The sequence below is a fragment of the Ascaphus truei genome, unplaced genomic scaffold (genome assembly GCF_040206685.1).
Source record: "Ascaphus truei isolate aAscTru1 unplaced genomic scaffold, aAscTru1.hap1 HAP1_SCAFFOLD_1205, whole genome shotgun sequence".
NCBI classification, from domain to species: Eukaryota; Metazoa; Chordata; class Amphibia; order Anura; family Ascaphidae; genus Ascaphus; species Ascaphus truei.
In genome coordinates, this window is record NW_027454076.1 from 53860 (window position 1) to 78481 (window position 24622).

A 24622-nucleotide genomic window follows, 5' to 3' on the forward strand; every position below is an offset into this window, starting at 1 on the left:
AGCACACTAATACCTGTTACTCCCCAAAGCTGCTAGGCTCGCAGGGCCGGGCACAGAATGCGGGTGTGTGCCTGGTACCCAGTAATGGGACACTCCGGGGCGGGGGAAGGGATGGGGAAGCACACTAATACCTGTTACTCCCCAAAGCTGCTAGGCTCACAGGGCCGGACACAGGAGGCGGGTGCGTGCCTGGTACCCAGTAATGGGATACTCCGGGGCGGGGGAAGGGATGGGGAAGCACACTAATACCTGTTACTCCCCAAAGCTGCTAGTCTCACAGGGCCGGACACAGGAGGCGGGTGCGTGCCTGGTACCCAGTAATGGGACACTCCGGGGCGGGGGAAGGGATGGGGAAGCACACTAATACCTGTTACTGCCCAAAGCTGCTAGGCTCACAGGGCCGGGCACAGGAGGCGGGTGCGTGCCTGGTACCCAGTAATGGGATACTCCGGGGCGGGGGAAGGGATGGGGAAGCACACTAATACCTGTTACTCCCCAAAGCTGCTAGGCTCACAGGGCCGGACACAGGAGGCGGGTGCATGCCTGGTACCCAGTAATGGGATACTCCGGGGCGGGGGAAGGGATGGGGAAGCACACTAATACCTGTTACTCCCCAAAGCTGCTAGTCTCACAGGGCCGGACACAGGAGGCGGGTGCGTGCCTGGTACCCAGTAATGGGACACTCCGGGGCGGGGGAAGGGATGGGGAAGCACACTAATACCTGTTACTCCCCAAAGCTGCTAGGCTCACAGGGCCGGACACAGGAGGCGGGTGCGTGCCTGGTACCCAGTAATGGGACACTCCGGGGCGGGGGAAGGGATGGGGAAGCACACTAATACCTGTTACTCCCCAAAGCTGCTAGGCTCACAGGGCCGGACACAGGAGGCGGGTGCATGCCTGGTACCCAGTAATGGGATACTCCGGGGCGGGGGGAGGGATGGGGAAGCACACTAATACCTGTTACTCCCCAAAGCTGCTAGTCTCACAGGGCCGGACACAGGAGGCGGGTGCGTGCCTGGTACCCAGTAATGGGATACTCCGGGGCGGGGGAAGGGATGGGGAAGCACACTAATACCTGTTACTCCCCAAAGCTGCTAGGCTCACAGGGCCGGACACAGGAGGCGGGTGCGAGCCTGGTACCCAGTAATGGGACACTCCGGGGCGGGGGAAGGGATGGGGAAGCACACTAATACCTGTTACTCCCCAAAGCTGCTAGTCTCACAGGGCCGGACACAGGAGGCGGGTGCGTGCCTGGTACCCAGTAATGGGATACTCCGGGGCGGGGGAAGGGATGGGGAAGCACACTAATACCTGTTACTCCCCAAAGCTGCTAGTCTCACAGGGCCGGACACAGGAGGCGGGTGCGTGCCTGGTACCCAGTAATGGGATACTCCGGGGCGGGGGAAGGGATGGGGAAGCACACTAATACCTGTTACTGCCCAAAGCTGCTAGGCTCACAGGGCCGGACACAGGAGGCGGTTGTGTGCCTGGTACCCAGTAATGGGATACTCCGGGGCGGGGGAAGGGATGGGGAAGCACACTAATACCTGTTACTCCCCAAAGCTGCTAGTCTCACAGGGCCGGACACAGGAGGCGGGTGCGTGCCTGGTACCCAGTAATGGGATACTCCGGGGCAGGGGAAGGGATGGGGAAGCACACTAATACCTGTTACTCCCCAAAGCTGCTAGGCTCACAGGGCCGGACACAGGAGGCGGGTGCATGCCTGGTACCCAGTAATGGGATACTCCGGGGCGGGGGAAGGGATGGGGAAGCACACTAATACCTGTTACTCCCCAAAGCTGCTAGTCTCACAGGGCCGGACACAGGAGGCGGGTGCGTGCCTGGTACCCAGTAATGGGACACTCCGGGGCGGGGGAAGGGATGGGGAAGCACACTAATACCTGTTACTCCCCAAAGCTGCTAGGCTCACAGGGCCGGACACAGGAGGCGGGTGCGTGCCTGGTACCCAGTAATGGGACACTCCGGGGCGGGGGAAGGGATGGGGAAGCACACTAATACCTGTTACTCCCCAAAGCTGCTAGGCTCACAGGGCCGGGCACAGGAGGCGGGTGCGTGCCTGGTACCCAGTAATGGGATACTCCGGGGCGGGGGAAGGGATGGGGAAGCACACTAATACCTGTTACTGCCCAAAGCTGCTAGGCTCACAGGGCCGGACACAGGAGGCGGGTGCGTGCCTGGTACCCAGTAATGGGACACTCCGGGGCGGGGGAAGGGATGGGGAAGCACACTAATACCTGTTACTCCCCAAAGCTGCTAGGCTCACAGGGCCGGACACAGGAGGCGGGTGCGTGCCTGGTACCCAGTAATGGGACACTCCGGGGCGGGGGAAGGGATGGGGAAGCACACTAATACCTGTTACTCCCCAAAGCTGCTAGTCTCACAGGGCCGGACACAGGAGGCGGGTGCGTGCCTGGTACCCAGTAATGGGATACTCCGGGCCGGGGGAAGGGATGGGGAAGCACACTAATACCTGTTACTCCCCAAAGCTGCTAGTCTCACAGGGCCGGACACAGGAGGCGGGTGCGTGCCTGGTACCCAGTAATGGGATACTCCGGGGCGGGGGAAGGGATGGGGAAGCACACTAATACCTGTTACTCCCCAAAGCTGCTAGGCTCACAGGGCCGGACACAGGAGGCGGGTGCGTGCCTGGTACCCAGTAATGGGACACTCCGGGGCGGGGGAAGGGATGGGGAAGCACACTAATACCTGTTACTCCCCAAAGCTGCTAGGCTCACAGGGCCGGACACAGGAGGCGGGTGCGTGCCTGGTACCCAGTAATGGGATACTCCGGGGCGGGGGAAGGGATGGGGAAGCACACTAATACCTGTTACTCCCCAAAGCTGCTAGGCTCACAGGGCCGGACACAGGAGGCGGGTGCGTGCCTGGTACCCAGTAATGGGACACTCCGGGGCGGGGGAAGGGATGGGGAAGCACACTAATACCTGTTACTCCCCAAAGCTGCTAGTCTCACAGGGCCGGGCACAGGAGGCGGGTGCGTGCCTGGTACCCAGTAATGGGATACTCCGGGGCGGGGGAAGGGATGGGGAAGCACACTAATACCTGTTACTCCCCAAAGCTGCTAGGCTCACAGGGCCGGACACAGGAGGCGGGTGCGTGCCTGGTACCCAGTAATGGGACACTCCGGGGCGGGGGAAGGGATGGGGAAGCACACTAATACCTGTTACTGCCCAAAGCTGCTAGGCTCACAGGGCCGGACACAGGAGGCGGGTGCGTGCCTGGTACCCAGTAATGGGACACTCCGGGGCGGGGGAAGGGATGGGGAAGCACACTAATACCTGTTACTCCCCAAAGCTGCTAGTCTCACAGGGCCGGACACAGGAGGCGGGTGTGTGCCTGGTACCCAGTAATGGGATACTCCAGGGCGGGGGAAGGGGTGGGGAAGCACACTAATACCTGTTACTCCCCAAAGCTGCTAGTCTCACAGGGCCGGACACAGGAGGCGGGTGCGTGCCTGGTACCCAGTAATGGGATACTCCGGGGCGGGGGAAGGGATGGGGAAGCACACTAATACCTGTTACTCCCCAAAGCTGCTAGGCTCACAGGGCCGGACACAGGAGGCGGGTGCGTGCCTGGTACCCAGTAATGGGATACTCCGGGGCGGGGGAAGGGATGGGGAAGCACACTAATACCTGTTACTCCCCAAAGCTGCTAGTCTCACAGGGCCGGACACAGGAGGCGGGTGCGTGCCTGGTACCCAGTAATGGGATACTCCGGGGCGGGGGAAGGGATGGGGAAGCACACTAATACCTGTTACTCCCCAAAGCTGCTAGTCTCACAGGGCCGGACACAGGAGGCGGGTGCGTGCCTGGTACCCAGTAATGGGATACTCCGGGGCGGGGGAAGGGATGGGGAAGCACACTAATACCTGTTACTCCCCAAAGCTGCTAGGCTCACAGGGCCGGACACAGGGGGCGGGTGCGTGCCTGGTACCCAGTAATGGGATACTCCGGGGCGGGGGAAGGGATGGGGAAGCACACTAATACCTGTTACTCCCCAAAGCTGCTAGGCTCACAGGGCCGGGCACAGGAGGCGGGTGCGTGCCTGGTACCCAGTAATGGGACACTCCGGGGCGGGGGAAGGGATGGGGAAGCACACTAATACCTGTTACTCCCCAAAGCTGCTAGGCTCGCAGGGCCGGACACAGGAGGCGGGTGCGTGCCTGGTACCCAGTAATGGGACACTCCGGGGCGGGGGAAGGGATGGGGAAGCACACTAATACCTGTTACTCCCCAAAGCTGCTAGGCTCACAGGGCCGGACACAGGAGGCGGGTGCATGCCTGGTACCCAGTAATGGGATACTCCGGGGCGGGGGAAGGGATGGGGAAGCACACTAATACCTGTTACTCCCCAAAGCTGCTAGTCTCACAGGGCCGGACACAGGAGGCGGGTGCGTGCCTGGTACCCAGTAATGGGACACTCCGGGGCGGGGGAAGGGATGGGGAAGCACACTAATACCTGTTACTCCCCAAAGCTGCTAGGCTCACAGGGCCGGACACAGGAGGCGGGTGCGTGCCTGGTACCCAGTAATGGGACACTCCGGGGCGGGGGAAGTGATGGGGAAGCACACTAATACCTGTTACTCCCCAAAGCTGCTAGGCTCACAGGGCCGGGCACAGGAGGCGGGTGCGTGCCTGGTACCCAGTAATGGGACACTCCGGGGCGGGGGAAGGGATGGGGAAGCACACTAATACCTGTTACTGCCCAAAGCTGCTAGGCTCACAGGGCCGGACACAGGAGGCGGGTGCGTGCCTGGTACCCAGTAATGGGACACTCCGGGGCGGGGGAAGGGATGGGGAAGCACACTAATACCTGTTACTCCCCAAAGCTGCTAGGCTCACAGGGCCGGACACAGGAGGCGGGTGCGTGCCTGGTACCCAGTAATGGGACACTCCGGGGCGGGGGAAGGGATGGGGAAGCACACTAATACCTGTTACTCCCCAAAGCTGCTAGTCTCACAGGGCCGGACACAGGAGGCGGGTGCGTGCCTGGTACCCAGTAATGGGATACTCCGGGCCGGGGGAAGGGATGGGGAAGCACACTAATACCTGTTACTCCCCAAAGCTGCTAGTCTCACAGGGCCGGACACAGGAGGCGGGTGCGTGCCTGGTACCCAGTAATGGGACACTCCGGGGCGGGGGAAGGGATGGGGAAGCACACTAATACCTGTTACTCCCCAAAGCTGCTAGGCTCACAGGGCCGGACACAGGAGGCGGGTGCGTGCCTGGTACCCAGTAATGGGACACTCCGGGGCGGGGGAAGGGATGGGGAAGCACACTAATACCTGTTACTCCCCAAAGCTGCTAGTCTCACAGGGCCGGGCACAGGAGGCGGGTGCGTGCCTGGGACCCAGTAATGGGATACTCCGGGGCGGGGGAAGGGATGGGGAAGCACACTAATACCTGTTACTCCCCAAAGCTGCTAGGCTCACAGGGCCGGACACAGGAGGCGGGTGCGTGCCTGGTACCCAGTAATGGGACACTCCGGGGCGGGGGAAGGGATGGGGAAGCACACTAATACCTGTTACTCCCCAAAGCTGCTAGGCTCACAGGGCCGGACACAGGAGGCGGGTGCGTGCCTGGTACCCAGTAATGGGACACTCCGGGGCGGGGGAAGGGATGGGGAAGCACACTAATACCTGTTACTCCCCAAAGCTGCTAGTCTCACAGGGCCGGACACAGGAGGCGGGTGTGTGCCTGGTACCCAGTAATGGGATACTCCGGGGCGGGGGAAGGGGTGGGGAAGCACACTAATACCTGTTACTCCCCAAAGCTGCTAGTCTCACAGGGCCGGACACAGGAGGCGGGTGCGTGCCTGGTACCCAGTAATGGGATACTCCGGGGCGGGGGAAGGGATGGGGAAGCACACTAATACCTGTTACTCCCCAAAGCTGCTAGGCTCACAGGGCCGGACACAGGAGGCGGGTGCGTGCCTGGTACCCAGTAATGGGATACTCCGGGGCGGGGGAAGGGATGGGGAAGCACACTAATACCTGTTACTCCCCAAAGCTGCTAGTCTCACAGGGCCGGACACAGGAGGCGGGTGCGTGCCTGGTACCCAGTAATGGGATACTCCGGGGCGGGGGAAGGGATGGGGAAGCACACTAATACCTGTTACTCCCCAAAGCTGCTAGTCTCACAGGGCCGGACACAGGAGGCGGGTGCGTGCCTGGTACCCAGTAATGGGATACTCCGGGGCGGGGGAAGGGATGGGGAAGCACACTAATACCTGTTACTCCCCAAAGCTGCTAGGCTCACAGGGCCGGACACAGGGGGCGGGTGCGTGCCTGGTACCCAGTAATGGGATACTCCGGGGCGGGGGAAGGGATGGGGAAGCACACTAATACCTGTTACTCCCCAAAGCTGCTAGGCTCACAGGGCCGGGCACAGGAGGCGGGTGCGTGCCTGGTACCCAGTAATGGGACACTCCGGGGCGGGGGAAGGGATGGGGAAGCACACTAATACCTGTTACTCCCCAAAGCTGCTAGGCTCGCAGGGCCGGACACAGGAGGCGGGTGCGTGCCTGGTACCCAGTAATGGGACACTCCGGGGCGGGGGAAGGGATGGGGAAGCACACTAATACCTGTTACTCCCCAAAGCTGCTAGGCTCGCAGGGCCGGACACAGGAGGCGGGTGCGTGCCTGGTACCCAGTAATGGGACACTCCGGGGCGGGGGAAGGGATGGGGAAGCACACTAATACCTGTTACTCCCCAAAGCTGCTAGGCTCTCAGGGCCGGACACAGGAGGCGGGTGCGTGCCTGGTACCCAGTAATGGGACACTCCGGGGCGGGGGAAGGGATGGGGAAGCACACTAATACCTGTTACTTCCCAAAGCTGCTAGTCTCACAGGGCCGGACACAGGAGGCGGGTGTGTGCCTGGTACCCAGTAATGGGATACTCCGGGGCGGGGGAAGGGATGGGGAAGCACACTAATACCTGTTACTTCCCAAAGCTGCTAGTCTCACAGGGCCGGACACAGGAGGCGGGTGTGTGCCTGGTACCCAGTAATGGGACACTCCGGGGCGGGGGAAGGGATGGGGAAGCACACTAATACCTGTTACTCCCCAAAGCTGCTAGGCTCACAGGGCCGGACACAGGGGGCGGGTGCGTGCCTGGTACCCAGTAATGGGATACTCCGGGGCGGGGGAAGGGATGGGGAAGCACACTAATACCTGTTACTCCCCAAAGCTGCTAGGCTCACAGGGCCGGGCACAGGAGGCGGGTGCGTGCCTGGTACCCAGTAATGGGACACTCCGGGGCGGGGGAAGGGATGGGGAAGCACACTAATACCTGTTACTCCCCAAAGCTGCTAGGCTCGCAGGGCCGGACACAGGAGGCGGGTGCGTGCCTGGTACCCAGTAATGGGACACTCCGGGGCGGGGGAAGGGATGGGGAAGCACACTAATACCTGTTACTCCCCAAAGCTGCTAGGCTCGCAGGGCCGGACACAGGAGGCGGGTGCGTGCCTGGTACCCAGTAATGGGACACTCCGGGGCGGGGGAAGGGATGGGGAAGCACACTAATACCTGTTACTCCCCAAAGCTGCTAGGCTCGCAGGGCCGGACACAGGAGGCGGGTGCGTGCCTGGTACCCAGTAATGGGACACTCCGGGGCGGGGGAAGGGATGGGGAAGCACACTAATACCTGTTACTCCCCAAAGCTGCTAGTCTCACAGGGCCGGACACAGGAGGCGGGTGTGTGCCTGGTACCCAGTAATGGGATACTCCGGGGCGGGGGAAGGGATGGGGAAGCACACTAATACCTGTTACTCCCCAAAGCTGCTAGTCTCACAGGGCCGGACACAGGAGGCGGGTGCGTGCCTGGTACCCAGTAATGGGATACTCCGGGGCGGGGGAAGGGATGGGGAAGCACACTAATACCTGTTACTGCCCAAAGCTGCTAGTCTCACAGGGCCGGACACAGGAGGCGGGTGCGTGCCTGGTACCCAGTAATGGGACACTCCGGGGCGGGGGAAGGGATGGGGAAGCACACTAATACCTGTTACTCCCCAAAGCTGCTAGTCTCACAGGGCCGGACACAGGAGGCGGGTGCGTGCCTGGTACCCAGTAATGGGACACTCCGGGGCGGGGGAAGGGATGGGGAAGCACACTAATACCTGTTACTCCCCAAAGGGCACAGGATACAGGTCCGGGCACCTCTAGGACTGTATGGTGAATGTAAACAACCTCTTACCTCTAGGACTAAGTAGTTCAGATACTGCAGTAAATAGGTCCAGTATATGTGACCTCTAGGACTGTGTTACAGTGAGAGGGAACCGGTGACCTCTAGGACTGTGTTACAGTGAGAGGGAACCGGTGACCTCTAGGACTGTGTTACAGTGAGAGGGAACCGGTGACCTCTAGGACTGTGGCCCCTCTTGATTGCACTGTCTCCCTCTCAGCAGCAGTGCGGGGTCTGGAGGAGGAGAGGGGAGAAGAGGAGACCTGCACCCCAGTTGCCGCCGCCCTGCTGGCGGAGGAGGAGAAGAAGGAGGGGGCCGTTGCCCTGCAGGTTTATGGGGCGTACTGGAGAGCAGTGGGGGGCTGCCTGGCCGGGTCTGTGCTCCTGTCCCTGCTGCTCATGCAGGGTGAGTGTCAGCTTCTGTTACTGGCATCGCCCGCCCGTCTCTCGTCCGCCCGTCTCTCTCGTCCGCCCGTCTCTCTCGTCCGCCCGTCTCTCTCGTCCGCCCGTCTCTCTCGCCCGCCCGTCTCTCTCGCCCGCCCGTCTCTCTCGCCCGCCCGTCTCTCTCGCCCGCCCGTCTCTCTCGTCCGCCCGTCTCTCTCGCCCGCCCGTCTCTCTCGCCCGCCCGTCTCTCTCGCCCGCCCGTCTCTCTCGCCCGCCCGTCTCTCTCGTCCGCCCGTCTCTCTTGCCCGCCCGTCTCTCTCGTTCGCCCGTCTCTCTCGTCCGCCCGTCTCTCTCGCCTGCCCGTCACTCTCGCCCGCCCGTCTCTCTCGCCCGCCCGTCTCACCCGCCCGTCTCTTTCGCCCGCCCGTCTCTCTGCCGCCCATCTCTCTCGCCCGCCCGTCTCGCTCGCCGTCTATACTCCCGGTCTCTGCTCTATATAACCATACTCCCGGGCTCTGCTCTATATAACCATACTCCCGGGCTCTGCTCTATATAACATACTCCCGGGCCCTGCTCTATATAACCATACTCCCAGGCTCTGCTCTATATAACCATACTCCCCGGCTCTGCTCTATATAACCATACTCCCGGGCTCTGCTCTATATAACCATACTCCCGGTCTCTGCTCTATATAACCATACTCCCGGTCTCTGCTCTATATAACCATACTCCCGGGCTCTGCTCCATATAACCATACTCCCGGTCTCTGCTCTAAATAACCATACTCCCGGGCTCTGCTCTATATAACCATACTCCCGGTCTCTGCTCTATATAACCATACTCCCGGTCTCTGCTCTATATAACCATACTCCCGGTCTCTGCTCTATATAACCATACTCCCGGGCTCTGCTCCATATAACCATACTCCCGGTCTCTGCTCTATATCACCATACTCCCGGTCTCTGCTCTATATAACCATACTCCCTGGCTCTGCTCTATATAACCATACTCCCGGTCTCTGCTCTATATAACCATACTCCCGGTCTCTGCTCTATATAACCATACTCCCGGTCTCTGCTCTATATAACCATACTCCCGGTCTCTGCTCTATATAACCATACTCCCGGTCTCTGCTCTATATAACCATACTCCCGGGCTCTGCTCTATATAACCATACTCCCGGTCTCTGCTCTATATAACCATACTCCCGGGCTCTGCTCTATATAACCATACTCCCGGTCTCTGCTCTATATAACCATACTCCCGAGCTCTGCTCTATATAACCATACTCCCGGTCTCTGCTCTATATAACCATACTCCCGGGCTCTGCTCTATATAACCATACTCCCGGGCTCTGCTCTATATAACCATACTCCCGGTCTCTGCTCTATATAACCATACTCCCAGGCTCTGCTCTATATAACCATACTCCCGGTCACTGCTCTATATAACCATACTCCCGGGCTCTGCTCTATATAACCATACTCCCGGTCTCTGCTCTATATAACCATACTCCCGGTCTCTGCTCTATATAACCATACTCCCGGTCTCTGCTCTATATAACCATACTCCCGGTTACTGCTCTATATAACCATACTCCCGGTCTCTGCTCTATATAACCATACTCCCGGTCTCTACTCTATATATCCATACTCCCGGGCTCTGCTCTATATAACCATACTCCCGGTCTCTGCTCTATATAACCATACTCCCGGTCTCTGCTCTATATAACCATACTCCCAGGCTCTGCTCTATATAACCATACTCCCGGTCACTGCTCTATATAACCATACTCCCGGGCTCTGCTCTATATAACCATACTCCCGGGCTCTGCTCTATATAACCATACTCCCGGTCTCTGCTCTATATAACCATACTCCCGGTCTCTGCTCTATATAACCATACTCCCGGTTACTGCTCTATATAACCATACTCCCGGTTACTGCTCTATATAACCATACTCCCGGTCTCTGCGCTATATAACCATACTCCCGGGCTCTGCTCTATATAACCATACTCCCGGTTACTGCTCTATATAACCATACTCCCGGTCTCTGCTCTATATAACCATACTCCCGGTCTCTGCTCTATATAACCATACTCCCGGTCTCTGCTCTATATAACCATACTCCCGGTTACTGCTCTATATAACCATACTCCCTGGCTCTGCTCTATATAACCATACTCCCGGTCTCTGCTCTATATAACCATACTCCCGGTCTCTGCTCTATATACCCATACTCCCGGTCTCTGCTCTATATAACCATACTCCCGGTCTCTGCTCTATATAACCATACTCCCTGGCTCTGCTCTATATAACCATACTCCCGGTTACTGCTCTATATAACCATACTCCCGGTCTCTGCTCTATATAACCATACTCCCTGGCTCTGCTCTATATAACCATACTCCCGGTCTCTGCTCTATATAACCATACTCCCGGTCTCTGCTCTATATAACCATACTCCCGGGCTCTGCTCTATATAACCATACTCCCGGGCTCTGCTCTATATAACATACTCCCGGGCTCTGCTCTATATAACCATACTCCCGGTCTCTGCTCTATATAACCATACTCCCGGTCTCTGCTCTATATAACCATACTCCCGGTCTCTGCTCTATATAACCATACTCCCGGGCTCTGCTCTATATAACCATACTCCCGGTCTCTGCTCTATATAACCATACTCCCGGTCTCTGCTCTATATAACCATACTCCCGGGCTCTGCTCTATATAACCATACTCCCGGTCTCTGCTCTATATAACCATACTCCCGGTCTCTGCTCTATATAACCATACTCCCGGGCTCTGCTCTATATAACATACTCCCGGGCTCTGCTCTATATAACCTTACTCCCGGGCTCTGCTCTATATAACCATACTCCCGGTCTCTGCTCTATATAACCATACTCCCGGGCTCTGCGCTATATAACCATACTCCCGGTCTCTGCTCTATATAACCATACTCCCGGGCTCTGCGCTATATAACCATACTCCCGGTCTCTGCTCTATATAACCATACTCCCGGTCTCTGCTCTATATAACCATACTCCCGGTCTCGGCTCTATATAACCATACTCCCGGGCTCTGCTCTATATAACCATACTCCCGGTCTCTGCTCTATATAACCATACTCCCGGTCTCTGCTCTATATAACCATACTCCCGGGCTCTGCTCTATATAACCATACTCCCGGTCTCTGCTCTATATAACCATACTCCCGGGCTCTGCTCTATATAACCATACTCCCGGGCTCTGCTCTATATAACCATACTCCCGGTCTCTGCTCTATATAACCATACTCCCGGGCTCTGCTCTATATAACCATACTCCCGGTCTCTGCTCTATATAACCATACTCCCGGGCTCTGCGCTATATAACCATACTCCCGGGCTCTGCTCTATATAACCATACTCCCGGGCTCTGCTCTATATAACCATACCCCCGGTCTCTGCTCTATATAACCATACTCCCGGGCTCTGCTCTATATAACCATACCCCCGGTCTCTGCTCTATATAACCATACTCCCGGTCTCTGCTCTATATAACCATACTCCCGTTCTCTGCTCTATATAACCATACCCCCGGGCTCTGCTCTATATAACCATACTCCCGGTCTCTGCTCTATATACCCATACTCCCGGGCTCTGCTCTATATAACCATACTCCCGGTCTCTGCTCTATATAACCATACTCCCGGTCTCTGCTCTATATAACCATACTCCCGGTCACTGCTCTATATAACCATACTCCCGGTCTCTGCTCTATATACCCATACTCCCGGTCTCTGCTCTATATAACCATACTCCCGGTCTCTGCTCTATATAACCATACTCCCTGGCTCTGCTCTATATAACCATACTCCCAGGCTCTGCTCTATATAACCATACTCCCGGTCTCTGCTCTATATAACCATACTCCCGGTCTCTGCTCTATATAACCATACTCCCGGGCTCTGCTCTATATAACCATACTCCCGGGCTCTGCTCTATATAACCATACTCCCGGTCTCTGCTCTATATAACCATACTCCCGGGCACTGCTCTATATAACCATACTCCCGGTCTCTGCTCTATATAACCATACTCCCGGTCACTGCTCTATATAACCATACTCCCGGGCTCTGCTCTATATAACCATACTCCCGGTCTCTGCTCTATATAACCATACTCCCGGTCTCTGCTCTATATAACCATACTCCCGGTCTCTGCTCTGTATAACCATACTCCCGGTCTCTGCTCTGTATAACCATACTCCCGGGCTCTGCTCTATATAACCATACTCCCGGTCACTGCTCTATATAACCATACTCCCGGGCTCTGCTCTATATAACCATACTCCCGGGCTCTGCTCTATATAACCATACTCCCGGGCTCTGCTCTATAAAACCATACTCCCGGTCACTGCTCTATATAACCATACTCCCGGTCTCTGCTCTATATAACCATACTCCCGGTCTCTGCTCTGTATAACCATACTCCCGGGCTCTGCTCTATATAACCATACTCCCGGGCTCTGCTCTATATAACCATACTCCCGGTCACTGCTCTATATAACCATACTCCCGGGCTCTGCTCTATATAACCATACTCCCGGGCTCTGCTCTATATAACCATACTCCCGGTCTCTGCTCTATATAACCATACTCCCGGTCTCTGCTCTATATAACCATACTCCCGGTCTCTGCTCTATATAACCATACTCCCGGTCTCTGCTCTATATAACCATACTCCCGGGCTCTGCTCTATATAACCATACTCCCGGTCTCTGCTCTATATAACCATACTCCCGGTCTCTGCTCTATATAACCATACTCCCGGGCTCTGCTCTATATAACCATACTCCCGGTCACTGCTCTATATAACCATACTCCCGGGCTCTGCTCTATATAACCATACTCCCGGTCTCTGCTCTATATAACCATACTCCCGGGCTCTGCTCTATATAACCATACTCCCGGGCTCTGCTCTATATAACCATACTCCCGGTCTCTGCTCTATATAACCATACTCCCGGGCTCTGCTCTATATAACCATACTCCCGGTCTCTGCTCTATATAACATACTCCCGGGGTCTGCTCTATATAACATACTCCCGGGCTCTGCTCTATATAACCATACTCCCGGGCCCTGCTCTATATAACCATACTCCCGGGCTCTGCTCTATATAACCATACTCCCGGGCTCTGCTCTATATAACCATACTCCTGGGCTCTGCTCTATATAACCATACTCCCGGTCTCTGCTCTATATAACCATACTCCCGGTCTCTGCTCTATATAACCATACTCCCGGGCTCTGCTCTATATAACCATACTCCCGGTCTCTGCTCTATATAACCATACTCCCGGGCTCTGCTCTATATAACCATACTCCCGGTCTCTGCTCTATATAACCATACTCCCGGTCTCTGCTCTATATAACCATACTCCCGGGCCCTGCTCTATATAACCATACTCCCGGGCCCTGCTCTATATAACCATACTCCCGGTCTCTGCTCTATATAATCATACTCCCGGTCTCTGCTCTATATAACCATACTCCCGGTCTCTGCTCTATATAACCATACCCCCGGGCTCTGCTCTATATAACCATACTCCCGGTCTCTGCTCTATATAACCATACTCCCGGTCTCTGCTCTATATAACCATACTCCCGGTCTCTGCTCTATATAACCATACTCCCGGTCTCTGCTCTATATAATCATACTCCCTGGCTCTGCTCTATATAACCATACTCCCGGGCTCTGCTCTATATAACCATACTCCCGGTCTCTGCTCTATATAACCATACTCCCGGTCACTGCTCTATATAACCATACTCCCGGGCTCTGCTCTATATAACCATACTCCCGGGCTCTGCTCTATATAACCATACTCCCGGTCTCTGCTCTATATAACCATACTCCCGGTCTCTGCTCTATATAACCATACTCCCGGGCTCTGCTCTATATAACCATACTCCCGGTCTCTGCTCTATATAACCATACTCCCGGGCTCTGCTCTTTATAACCATACTCCCGGGCTCTGCTCTATATAACCATACTCCCGGGCTCTGCTCTATATAACCATTTTCCCGGTCACTGCTCTATATAACCATACTCCCGGTCTCTGCTCTATATAACCATACTCCCGGTCTCTGCTCTATATAACCATACTCTCGGTCTCTGCTCTATTTAACCATACTCCCGGGCTCTGCTCTATATAACCATACTCCCTGGCTCTGCTCTATATAACCATACTCCCGGTCTCTGCTCTATATAACCATACTCCCGGGCTCTGCTCTATATAACCATACTCCCGGTCTCTGCTCTATATAACCATACTCCCGGGCTCTGCTCTATATAACCATACTCCCGGTCTCTGCTCTATATTACCATACTCCCGGGCTCTGCTCTATATAACCATATTCCCGGTCACTGCTCTATATAACCATACTCCCGGTCTCTGCTCTATATAACCATACTCCCGGTCCCTGCTCTATATAACCATACTCCCGGTCTCTGCTCTATATAACCATACTCCCTGGCTCTGCTCTATATAACCATACTCCCGGTCTCTGCTCTATATAACCATACTCCCGGGCTCTGCTCTATATAACCATACTCCCGGTCTCTGCTCTATATAACCATACTCCCTGGCTCTGCTCTATATAACCATACTCCCGGTCTCTGCTCTATATAACCATACTCCCTGGCTCTGCTCTATATAACCATACTCCCGGTCTCTGCTCTATATAACCATACTCCCGGGCTCTGCTCTATATAACCATACTCCCGGTCTCTGCTCTATATAACCATACTCCCGGTCTCTGCTCTATATAACCATACTCCCGGTCTCTGCTCTATATAACCATACTCCCTGGCTCTGCTCTATATAACATACTCCCGGGCTCTGCTCTATATAACCATACTCCCGGTCTCTGCTCTATATAACCATACTCCCGGTCTCTGCTCTATATAACCATACTCCCCGGCTCTGCTCTATATAACCATACTCCCGGGCTCTGCTCTATATAACCATACTCCCGGGCTCTGCTCTATATAACCATACTCCCGGGCTCTGCTCTATATAACCATACTCCCGGTCTCTGCTCTATATAACCATACTCCCGGGCTCTGCTCTTCCCGGGCTCTGCTCTATATAACCATACTCCCGGTCTCTGCTCTATATAACCATACTCCCGTTCTCTGCTCTATATATCCATACCCCCGGGCTCTGCTCTATATAACCATACTCCCGGTCTCTGCTCTATATAACCATACTCCCGGTCTCTGCTCTATATAACCATACTCCCGGTCTCTGCTCTATATAACCATACTCCCGGTCTCTGCTCTATATAACCATACTCCCGGTCTCTGCTCTATATAACCATACTCCCGGTCTCTGCTCTATATAACCATACTCCCCGGCTCTGCTCTATATAACCATACTCCCGGTCTCTGCTCTATATAACCATACTCCCGGTCTCTGCTCTATATAACCATACTCCCGGTCTCTGCTCTATATAACCATACTCCCGGTCTCTGCTCTATATAACCATACTCCCTGGCTCTGCTCTATATAACCATACTCCCGGTCTCTGCTCTATATAACCATACTCCCGGTCTCTGCTCTATATAACCATACTCCCGGTCTCTGCTCTATATAACCATACTCCCGGTCTCTGCTCTATATAACCATACTCCCGGTCTCTGCTCTATATAACCATACTCCCGGTCTCTGCTCTATATAACCATACTCCCGGTCTCTGCTCTATATAACCATACTCCCGGGCTCTGCTCTATATAACCATACTCCCGGGCTCTGCTCTATATAACATACTCCCGGTCTCTGCTCTATATAACCATACTCCCGGGCTCTGCTCTATATAACCATACTCCCAGGCTCTGCTCTATATAACCATACTCCCGGTCTCTGCTCTATATAACCATACTCCCGGTCTCTGCTCTATATAACCATACTCCCGGTCTCTGCTCTATATAACCATACTCCCGGTCTCTGCTCTATATAACCATACTCCCGGTCTCTGCTCTATATAACCATACTCCCTGGCTCTGCTCTATATAACCATACTCCCGGTCTCTGCTCTATATAACCATACTCCCGGGCTCTGCTCTATATAACCATACTCCCCGGCTCTGCTCTATATAACCATACTCCCGGTCTCTGCTCTATATAACCATACTCCCGGTCTCTGCTCTATATAACCATACTCCCTGGCTCTGCTCTATATAACCATACTCCCGGTCTCTGCTCTATATAACCATACTCCCGGGCTCTGCTCTATATAACCGTACTCCCGGTCTCTGCTCTATATAACCATACTCCCGGGCTCTGCTCTATATAACCATACTCCCGGGCTCTGCTCTATATAAAATACTCCCGGGCTCTGCTCTATATAACCATACTCCCGGGCTCTGCTCTATATAACCATACTCCCGGTCTCTGCTCTATATAACCATACTCCCGGTCTCTGCTCTATATAACCATACTCCCGTTCTCTGCTCTATATAACCATACTCCCGTTCTCTGCTCTATATAACCATACTCCCGGTCTCTGCTCTATATAACCATACTCCCGGTCTCTGCTCTATATAACCATACTCCCGGTCTCTGCTCTATATAACCATACTCCCGGTCTCTGCTCTATATAACATACTCCCGGGCTCTGCTCTATATAACCATACTCCCGGGCTCTGCTCTATATAACCATACTCCCGGTCTCTGCTCTATATAACCATACTCCCGGTCTCTGCTCTATATAACCATACTTCCGGGCTCTGCTCTATATAACCATACTCCCGGGCTCTGCTCTATATAACCATACTCCCGGGCTCTGCTCTATATAACCATACTCCCGGGCTCTGCTCTATATAACCATACTCCCGGTCTCTGCTCTATATAACCATACTCCCGGTCTCTGCTCTATATAACCATACTCCCGGTCTCTGCTCTATATAACCATACTCCCGGGCTCTGCTCTATATAACCATACTCCCGGTCTCTGCTCTATATAACCATACTCCCGGGCTCTGCTCTATATAACCATACTCCCGGGCTCTGCTCTATATAACCATACTCCCAGGCTCTGCTCTATATAACAATACTCCCGGGCTCTGCTCTATATAACCATACTCCCGGTCTCTGCTCTATATAACCATACTCCCGGTCTCTGCTCTATATAACCATACTCCCACCCGCTGCTCTATATAACCATACTCCCGGTCTCTGCTCTATATAACCATACTCCCGGTCTCTGCTCTATATAACCATACTCCCGGTCACTGCTCTATATAACCATACTCCCGGGCTCTGCTCTATATAACCATACTCCCGTTCTCTGCTCTATATAACCATACTCCCGGTCTCTGCTCTATATAACCATACTCCCGGTCTCTGCTCTATATAACCATACTCCCGGGCTCTGCTCTATATAACCATACTCCCGGGCTCTGCTCTATATAACCATACTCCCGGGCTCTGCTCTATATAACCATACTCCCGGGCTCTGCTCTATATAACCATACTCCCGGGCTCTGCTCTATATAACCATACTCCCGGGCTCTGCTCTATATAACCATACTCCCGGGCTCTGCTCTATATAACCATACTCCCGGGCTCTGCTCTATATAACCATACTCCCGGTCTCTGCTCTATATAACCATACTCCCGGTCTCTGCTCTATATAACCATACTCCCGGTCTCTGCTCTATATAACCATACTCCCGGTCTCTGCTCTATATAACCATACTCCCGGTCTCTGCTCTATATAACCATACTCCCCGGCTCTGCTCTATATAACCATACTCCCCGGCTCTGCTCTATATAACCATACTCCCGGTCTCTGCTCTATATAACCATACTCCCTGGCTCTGCTCTATATAACCATAGTCCCGGTCTCTGCTCTATATAACCATACTCCCGGGCTCTGCTCTATATAACCATACTCCCGGTCTCTGCTCTATATAACCATACTCCCGGGCTCTGCTCTATATAACCATACTCCCGGGCTCTGCTCTATATAACATACTCCCGGTCTCTGCTCTATATAACCATACTCCCGGGCTCAGCTCTATATAACCATACTCCCGGTCTCTGCTCTATATAACCATACTCCCGGGCTCTGCTCTATATAACCATACTCCCGGGCTCTGCTCTATATAACCATACTCCCGGTCTCTGCTCTATATAACCATACCCCCGGGCTCTGCTCTATATAACCATACTCCCGGTCTCTGCTCTATATAACCATACTCCCGGTCTCTGCTCTATATAACCATACTCCCGGTCTCTGCTCTATATAACCATACTCCCGGGCTCTGCTCTATATAACCATACTCCCGGTCTCTGCTCTATATAACCATACTCCCGGTCTCTGCTCTATATAACCATACTCCCGGTCTCTGCTCTATATAACCATACTCCCGGGCCCTGCTCTATATAACCATAGTCCCGGTCTCTGCTCTATATAACCATACTCCCGGTCTCTGCTCTATATAACCATACTCCCGGTCTCTGCTCTATATAACCATACTCCCGGTCTCTGCTCTATATAACCATACTCCCGGGCCCTGCTCTATATAACCATAGTCCCGGTCTCTGCTCTATATAACCATACTCCCGGTCTCTGCTCTATATAACCATACTCCCGGTCTCTGCTCTATATAACCATACTCCCGGTCTCTGCTCTATATAACCATACTCCCGGTTTCTGCTCTATATAACCATACTCCCGGTCTCTGCTCTATATAACCATACTCCCGGGCTCTGCTCTATATAACCATACTCCCGGGCTCTGCTCTATATAACCATACTCCCGGGCTCTGCTCTATATAACCATACTCCCGGGCTCTGCTCTATATAACCATACTCCCGGGCTCTGCTCTATATAACCATACTCCCGGTCTCTGCTCTATATAACATACTCCCGGGCTCTGCTCTATATAACCATACTCCCGGTCTCTGCTCTATATAACCATACTCCCGGTCTCTGCTCTATATAACCATACTCCCGGTCTCTGCTCTATATAACCATACTCCCGATCTCTGCTCTATATAACCATACTCCCGGTCTCTGCTCTATATAACCATACTCCCGGGCTCTGCTCTATATAACCATACTCCCGGGCTCTGCTCTATATAACCATACTCCCGGTCTCTGCTCTGTATAACCATACTCCCGGTCTCTGCTCTATATAACCATACTCCCGGGCTCTGCTCTATATAACCATACTCCCAGGCTCTGCTCTATATAACAATACTCCCGGGCTCTGCTCTATATAACCATACTCCCGGTCTCTGCTCTATATAACCATACTCCCGGTCTCTGCTCTATATAACCATACTCCCGGTCTCTGCTCTATATAACAATACTCCCGGGCTCTGCTCTATATAACCATACTCCCGGTCTCTGCTCTATATAACCATACTCCCGGTCTCTGCTCTATATAACCATACTCCCGGTCTCTGCTCTATATAACCATACTCCCGGTCTCTGCTCTATATAACCATACTCCCGGGCTCTGCTCTATATAACCATACTCCCGGGCTCTGCTCTATATAACCATACTCCCGGGCTCTGCTCTATATAACCATACTCCCGGTCTCTGCTCTATATAACCATACTCCCCGGCTCTGCTCTATATAACCATACTCCCGGGCTCTGCTCTATATAACCATACTCCTGGTCTCTGCTCTATATAACCATACTCCCGGGCTCTGCTCTATATAACCATACTCCCGGGCTCTGCTCTATATAACCATACTCCCGGGCTCTGCTCTATATAACCATACTCCCGGGCTCTGCTCTATATAACCATACCCCCGGGCTCTGCTCTATATAACATACTCCCGGGCTCTGCTCTATATAACCATACTCCCGGGCTCTGCTCTATATAACATACTCCCGGGCTCTGCTCTATATAACCATACTCCCGGGCTCTGCTCTATATAACCATACTCCCGGTCTCTGCTCTGTATAACCATACTCCCGGTCTCTGCTCTGTATAACCATACTCCCGGTCTCTGCTCTATATAACCATACTCCCGGTCTCTGCTCTATATAACCATACTCTCGGTCTCTGCTCTATATAACCATACTCCCGGTCTCTGCTCTATATAACCATACTCCCGGTCTCTGCTCTATATAACCATACTCCCGGTCTCTGCTCTATATAACCATACTCCCGGTCTCTGCTCTATATAACCATACTCCCGGTCTCTGCTCTATATAACCATACTCCCGGGCTCTGCTCTATATAACATACTCCCGGGCTCTGCTCTATATAACCATACCCCCGGTCTCTGCTCTATATAACCATACTCCCGGGCTCTGCTCTATATAACCATACTCCCGGGCTCTGCTCCATATAACCATACTCCCGGTCTCTGCTGTATATAACCATACTCCTGGGCTCTGCTCTATATAACATACTCCCGGGCTCTGATCTATATAACCATACTCCCGGGCTCTGATCTATATAACCATACTCCCTGTCTCTGCTCTATATAACCATACTCCCGGTCTCTGCTCTATATAACCATACTCCCGGTCTCTGCTCTATATAACCATACTCCCGGTCTCTGCTCTATATAACCATACTCCCGGGCTCTGCTCTATATAACCATACTCCCGGTCTCTGCTCTATATAACCATACTCCCGGTCTCTGCTCTATATAACCATAATCCCGGTCTCTGCTCTATATAACCATACTCCCGGGCTCTGCTCTATATAACATACTCCCGGGCTCTGCTCTATATAACCATACTCCCGGTCTCTGCTCTTCCCGGGCTCTGCTCTATATAACCATACTCCCGGGCTCTGCTCTATATAACCATACTCCCGGTCTCTGCTCTATATAACCATACTCCCGGTCTCTGCTCTATTTAAACAATACTCCCGGGCTCTGCTCTATATAACCATACTCCCTGTCTCTGCTCTATATAACCATACTCCCGGGCTCTGCTCTATATAACATACTCCCGGGCTCTGCTCTATATAACCATACTCCCGGTCTCTGCTCTATATAACCATACTCCCGGTCTCTGCTCTATATAACCATACTCCCAGGCTCTGCTCTATATAACATACTCCCGGGCTCTGCTCTATATAACCATACTCCCGGGCTCTGCTCTATATAACCATACTCCCGGGCTCTGCTCTATATAACCATACTCCCGGGCTCTGCTCTATATAACCATACTCCCGGGCCCTGCTCTATATAACCATACTCCCGGTCTCTGCTCTATATAACCATACTCCCGGTCGCTGCTCTATATAACCATACTCCCGGTCTCTGCTCTATATAACCATACTCCCTGTCTCTGCTCTATATAACCATAATCCCGGTCTCTGCTCTATATAACCATACTCCCGGGCTCTGCTCTATATAACCATACTCCCGGTCTCTGCTCTATATAACCATACTCCCGGTCTCTGCTCTATATAACCATACTCCCGGGCCCTGCTCTATATAACCATACTCCCGGGCCCTGCTCTATATAACCATACTCCCGGGCTCTGCTCTATATAACCATACTCCCGGTCTCTGCTCTATATAACCATACTCCCGGTCTCTGCTCTATATAACCATACTCCCTGTCTCTGCTCTATATAACCATAATCCCGGTCTCTGCTCTATATAACCATACTCCCGGTCTCTGCTCTATATAACCATACTCCCGGTCTCTGCTCTATATAACCATAATCCCGGTCTCTGCTCTATATAACCATAATCCCGGTCTCTGCTCTATATAACCATACTCCCGGTCTCTGCTCTATATAACCATACTCCCGGTCTCTGCTCTATATAACCATAATCCCGGTCTCTGCTCTATATAACCATACTCCCGGTCTCTGCTCTATATAACCATACTCCCGGGCTCTGCTCTATATAACCATACTCCCGGTCTCTGCTCTATATAACCATAATCCCGGTCTCTGCTCTATATAACCATACTCCCGGTCTCTGCTCTATATAACCATACTCCCGGTCTCTGCTCTATATAACCATAATCCCGGTCTCTGCTCTATATAACCATACTCCCGGTCTCTGCTCTATATAACCATACTCCAGGTCTCTGCTCTATATAACCATAATCCCGGTCTCTGCTCTATATAACCATACTCCCGGTCTCTGCTCTATATAACCATACTCCCGGTCTCTGCTCTATATAACCATACTCCAGGGCTCTGCTCTATATAACCATACTCCCGGGCCCTGCTCTATATAACCATACTCCCGGTCTCTGCTCTATATAACCATACTCCCGGTCGCTGCTCTATATAACCATACTCCCGGTCTCTGCTCTATATAACCATACTCCCTGTCTCTGCTCTATATAACCATAATCCCGGTCTCTGCTCTATATAACCATACTCCCGGGCTCTGCTCTATATAACCATACTCCCGGTCTCTGCTCTATATAACCATACTCCCGGTCTCTGCTCTATATAACCATACTCCCGGTCTCTGCTCTATATAACCATACTCCCGGGCCCTGCTCTATATAACCATACTCCCGGGCCCTGCTCTATATAACCATACTCCCGGGCTCTGCTCTATATAACCATACTCCCGGTCTCTGCTCTATATAACCATACTCCCGGTCTCTGCTCTATATAACCATACTCCCTGTCTCTGCTCTATATAACCATAATCCCGGTCTCTGCTCTATATAACCATACTCCCGGTCTCTGCTCTATATAACCATACTCCCGGTCTCTGCTCTATATAACCATAATCCCGGTCTCTGCTCTATATAACCATACTCCCGGTCTCTGTTCTATATAACCATACTCCCGGTCTCTGCTCTATATAACCATACTCCCGGGCTCTGCTCTATATAACCATACTCCCGGTCTCTGCTCTATATAACCATAATCCCGGTCTCTGCTCTATATAACCATACTCCCGGGCTCTGCTCTATATAACCATACTCCCGGTCTCTGCTCTATATAACCATAATCCCGGTCTCTGCTCTATATAACCATACTCCCGGTCTCTGCTCTATATAACCATACTCCAGGTCTCTGCTCTATATAACCATAATCCCGGTCTCTGCTCTATATAACCATACTCCCGGTCTCTGCTCTATATAACCATACTCCCGGTCTCTGCTCTATATAACCATACTCCCGGTCTCTGCTCTATATAACCATACTCCCGGGCTCTGCTCTATATAACCATACTCCCGGGCTCTGCTCTATATAACCATACTCCCGGGCTCTGCTCTATATAACCATACTCCCGGTCTCTGCTCTATATAACCATACTCCCGGTCTCTGCTCTATATAACCATACTCCCGGTCTCTGCTCTATATAACCATACTCCCGGGCTCTGCTCTTCCCGGGCTCTGCTCTATATAACATACTCCCGGGCTCTGCTCTATATAACCATACTCCCGGGCTCTGCTCTATATAACCATACTCCCTGTCTCTGCTCTATATAACCTTAATCCCGGTCTCTGCTCTATATAACCATACTCCCCGGCTCTGCTCTATATAACCATACTCCCGGTCTCTGCTCTATATAACCATACTGCCGGTCTCTGCTCTATATAACCATACTCCCGGTCTCTGCTCTATATAACCATACTCCCGGGCTCTGCTCTATATAACCATACTCCCGGTCTCTGCTCTGTATAACCATAATCCCGGTCTCTGCTCTATATAACCATACTCCCGGGCTCTCTGCTCTATATAACCATACTCCCGGGCTCTGCTCTTCCCGGGCTCTGCTCTATATAACATACTCCCGGGCTCTGCTCTATATAACCATACTCCCGGGCTCTGCTCTATATAACCATACTCCCTGTCTCTGCTCTATATACCCATACTCCCGGTCTCTGCTCTATATAATCATACTCCCGGGCTCTGCTCTATATAACCATACTCCCGGTCTCTGCTCTATATAACCATACTCCCGGTCTCTGCTCTATATAACCATACTCCCGGTCTCTGCTCTATATAACCATACTCCCCGGCTCTGCTCTATATAACCATACTCCCGGTCT

General features: G+C 53.0%; 1 protein-coding gene across 1 annotated transcript in view; it reads left to right on the forward strand.

Moving 5' to 3' along the window:
• The window catches only part of LOC142475396 (ATP-binding cassette sub-family C member 10-like), a 91645-nt gene that overhangs the window by 41376 nt on the left and 25647 nt on the right, over positions 1-24622 (forward strand). The window contains exon 3 of the mRNA XM_075581311.1: positions 8441-8626. Coding sequence (XP_075437426.1) covers positions 8441-8626 — 186 coding nt within the window. The remainder of the gene's footprint in view (positions 1-8440; positions 8627-24622) is intronic.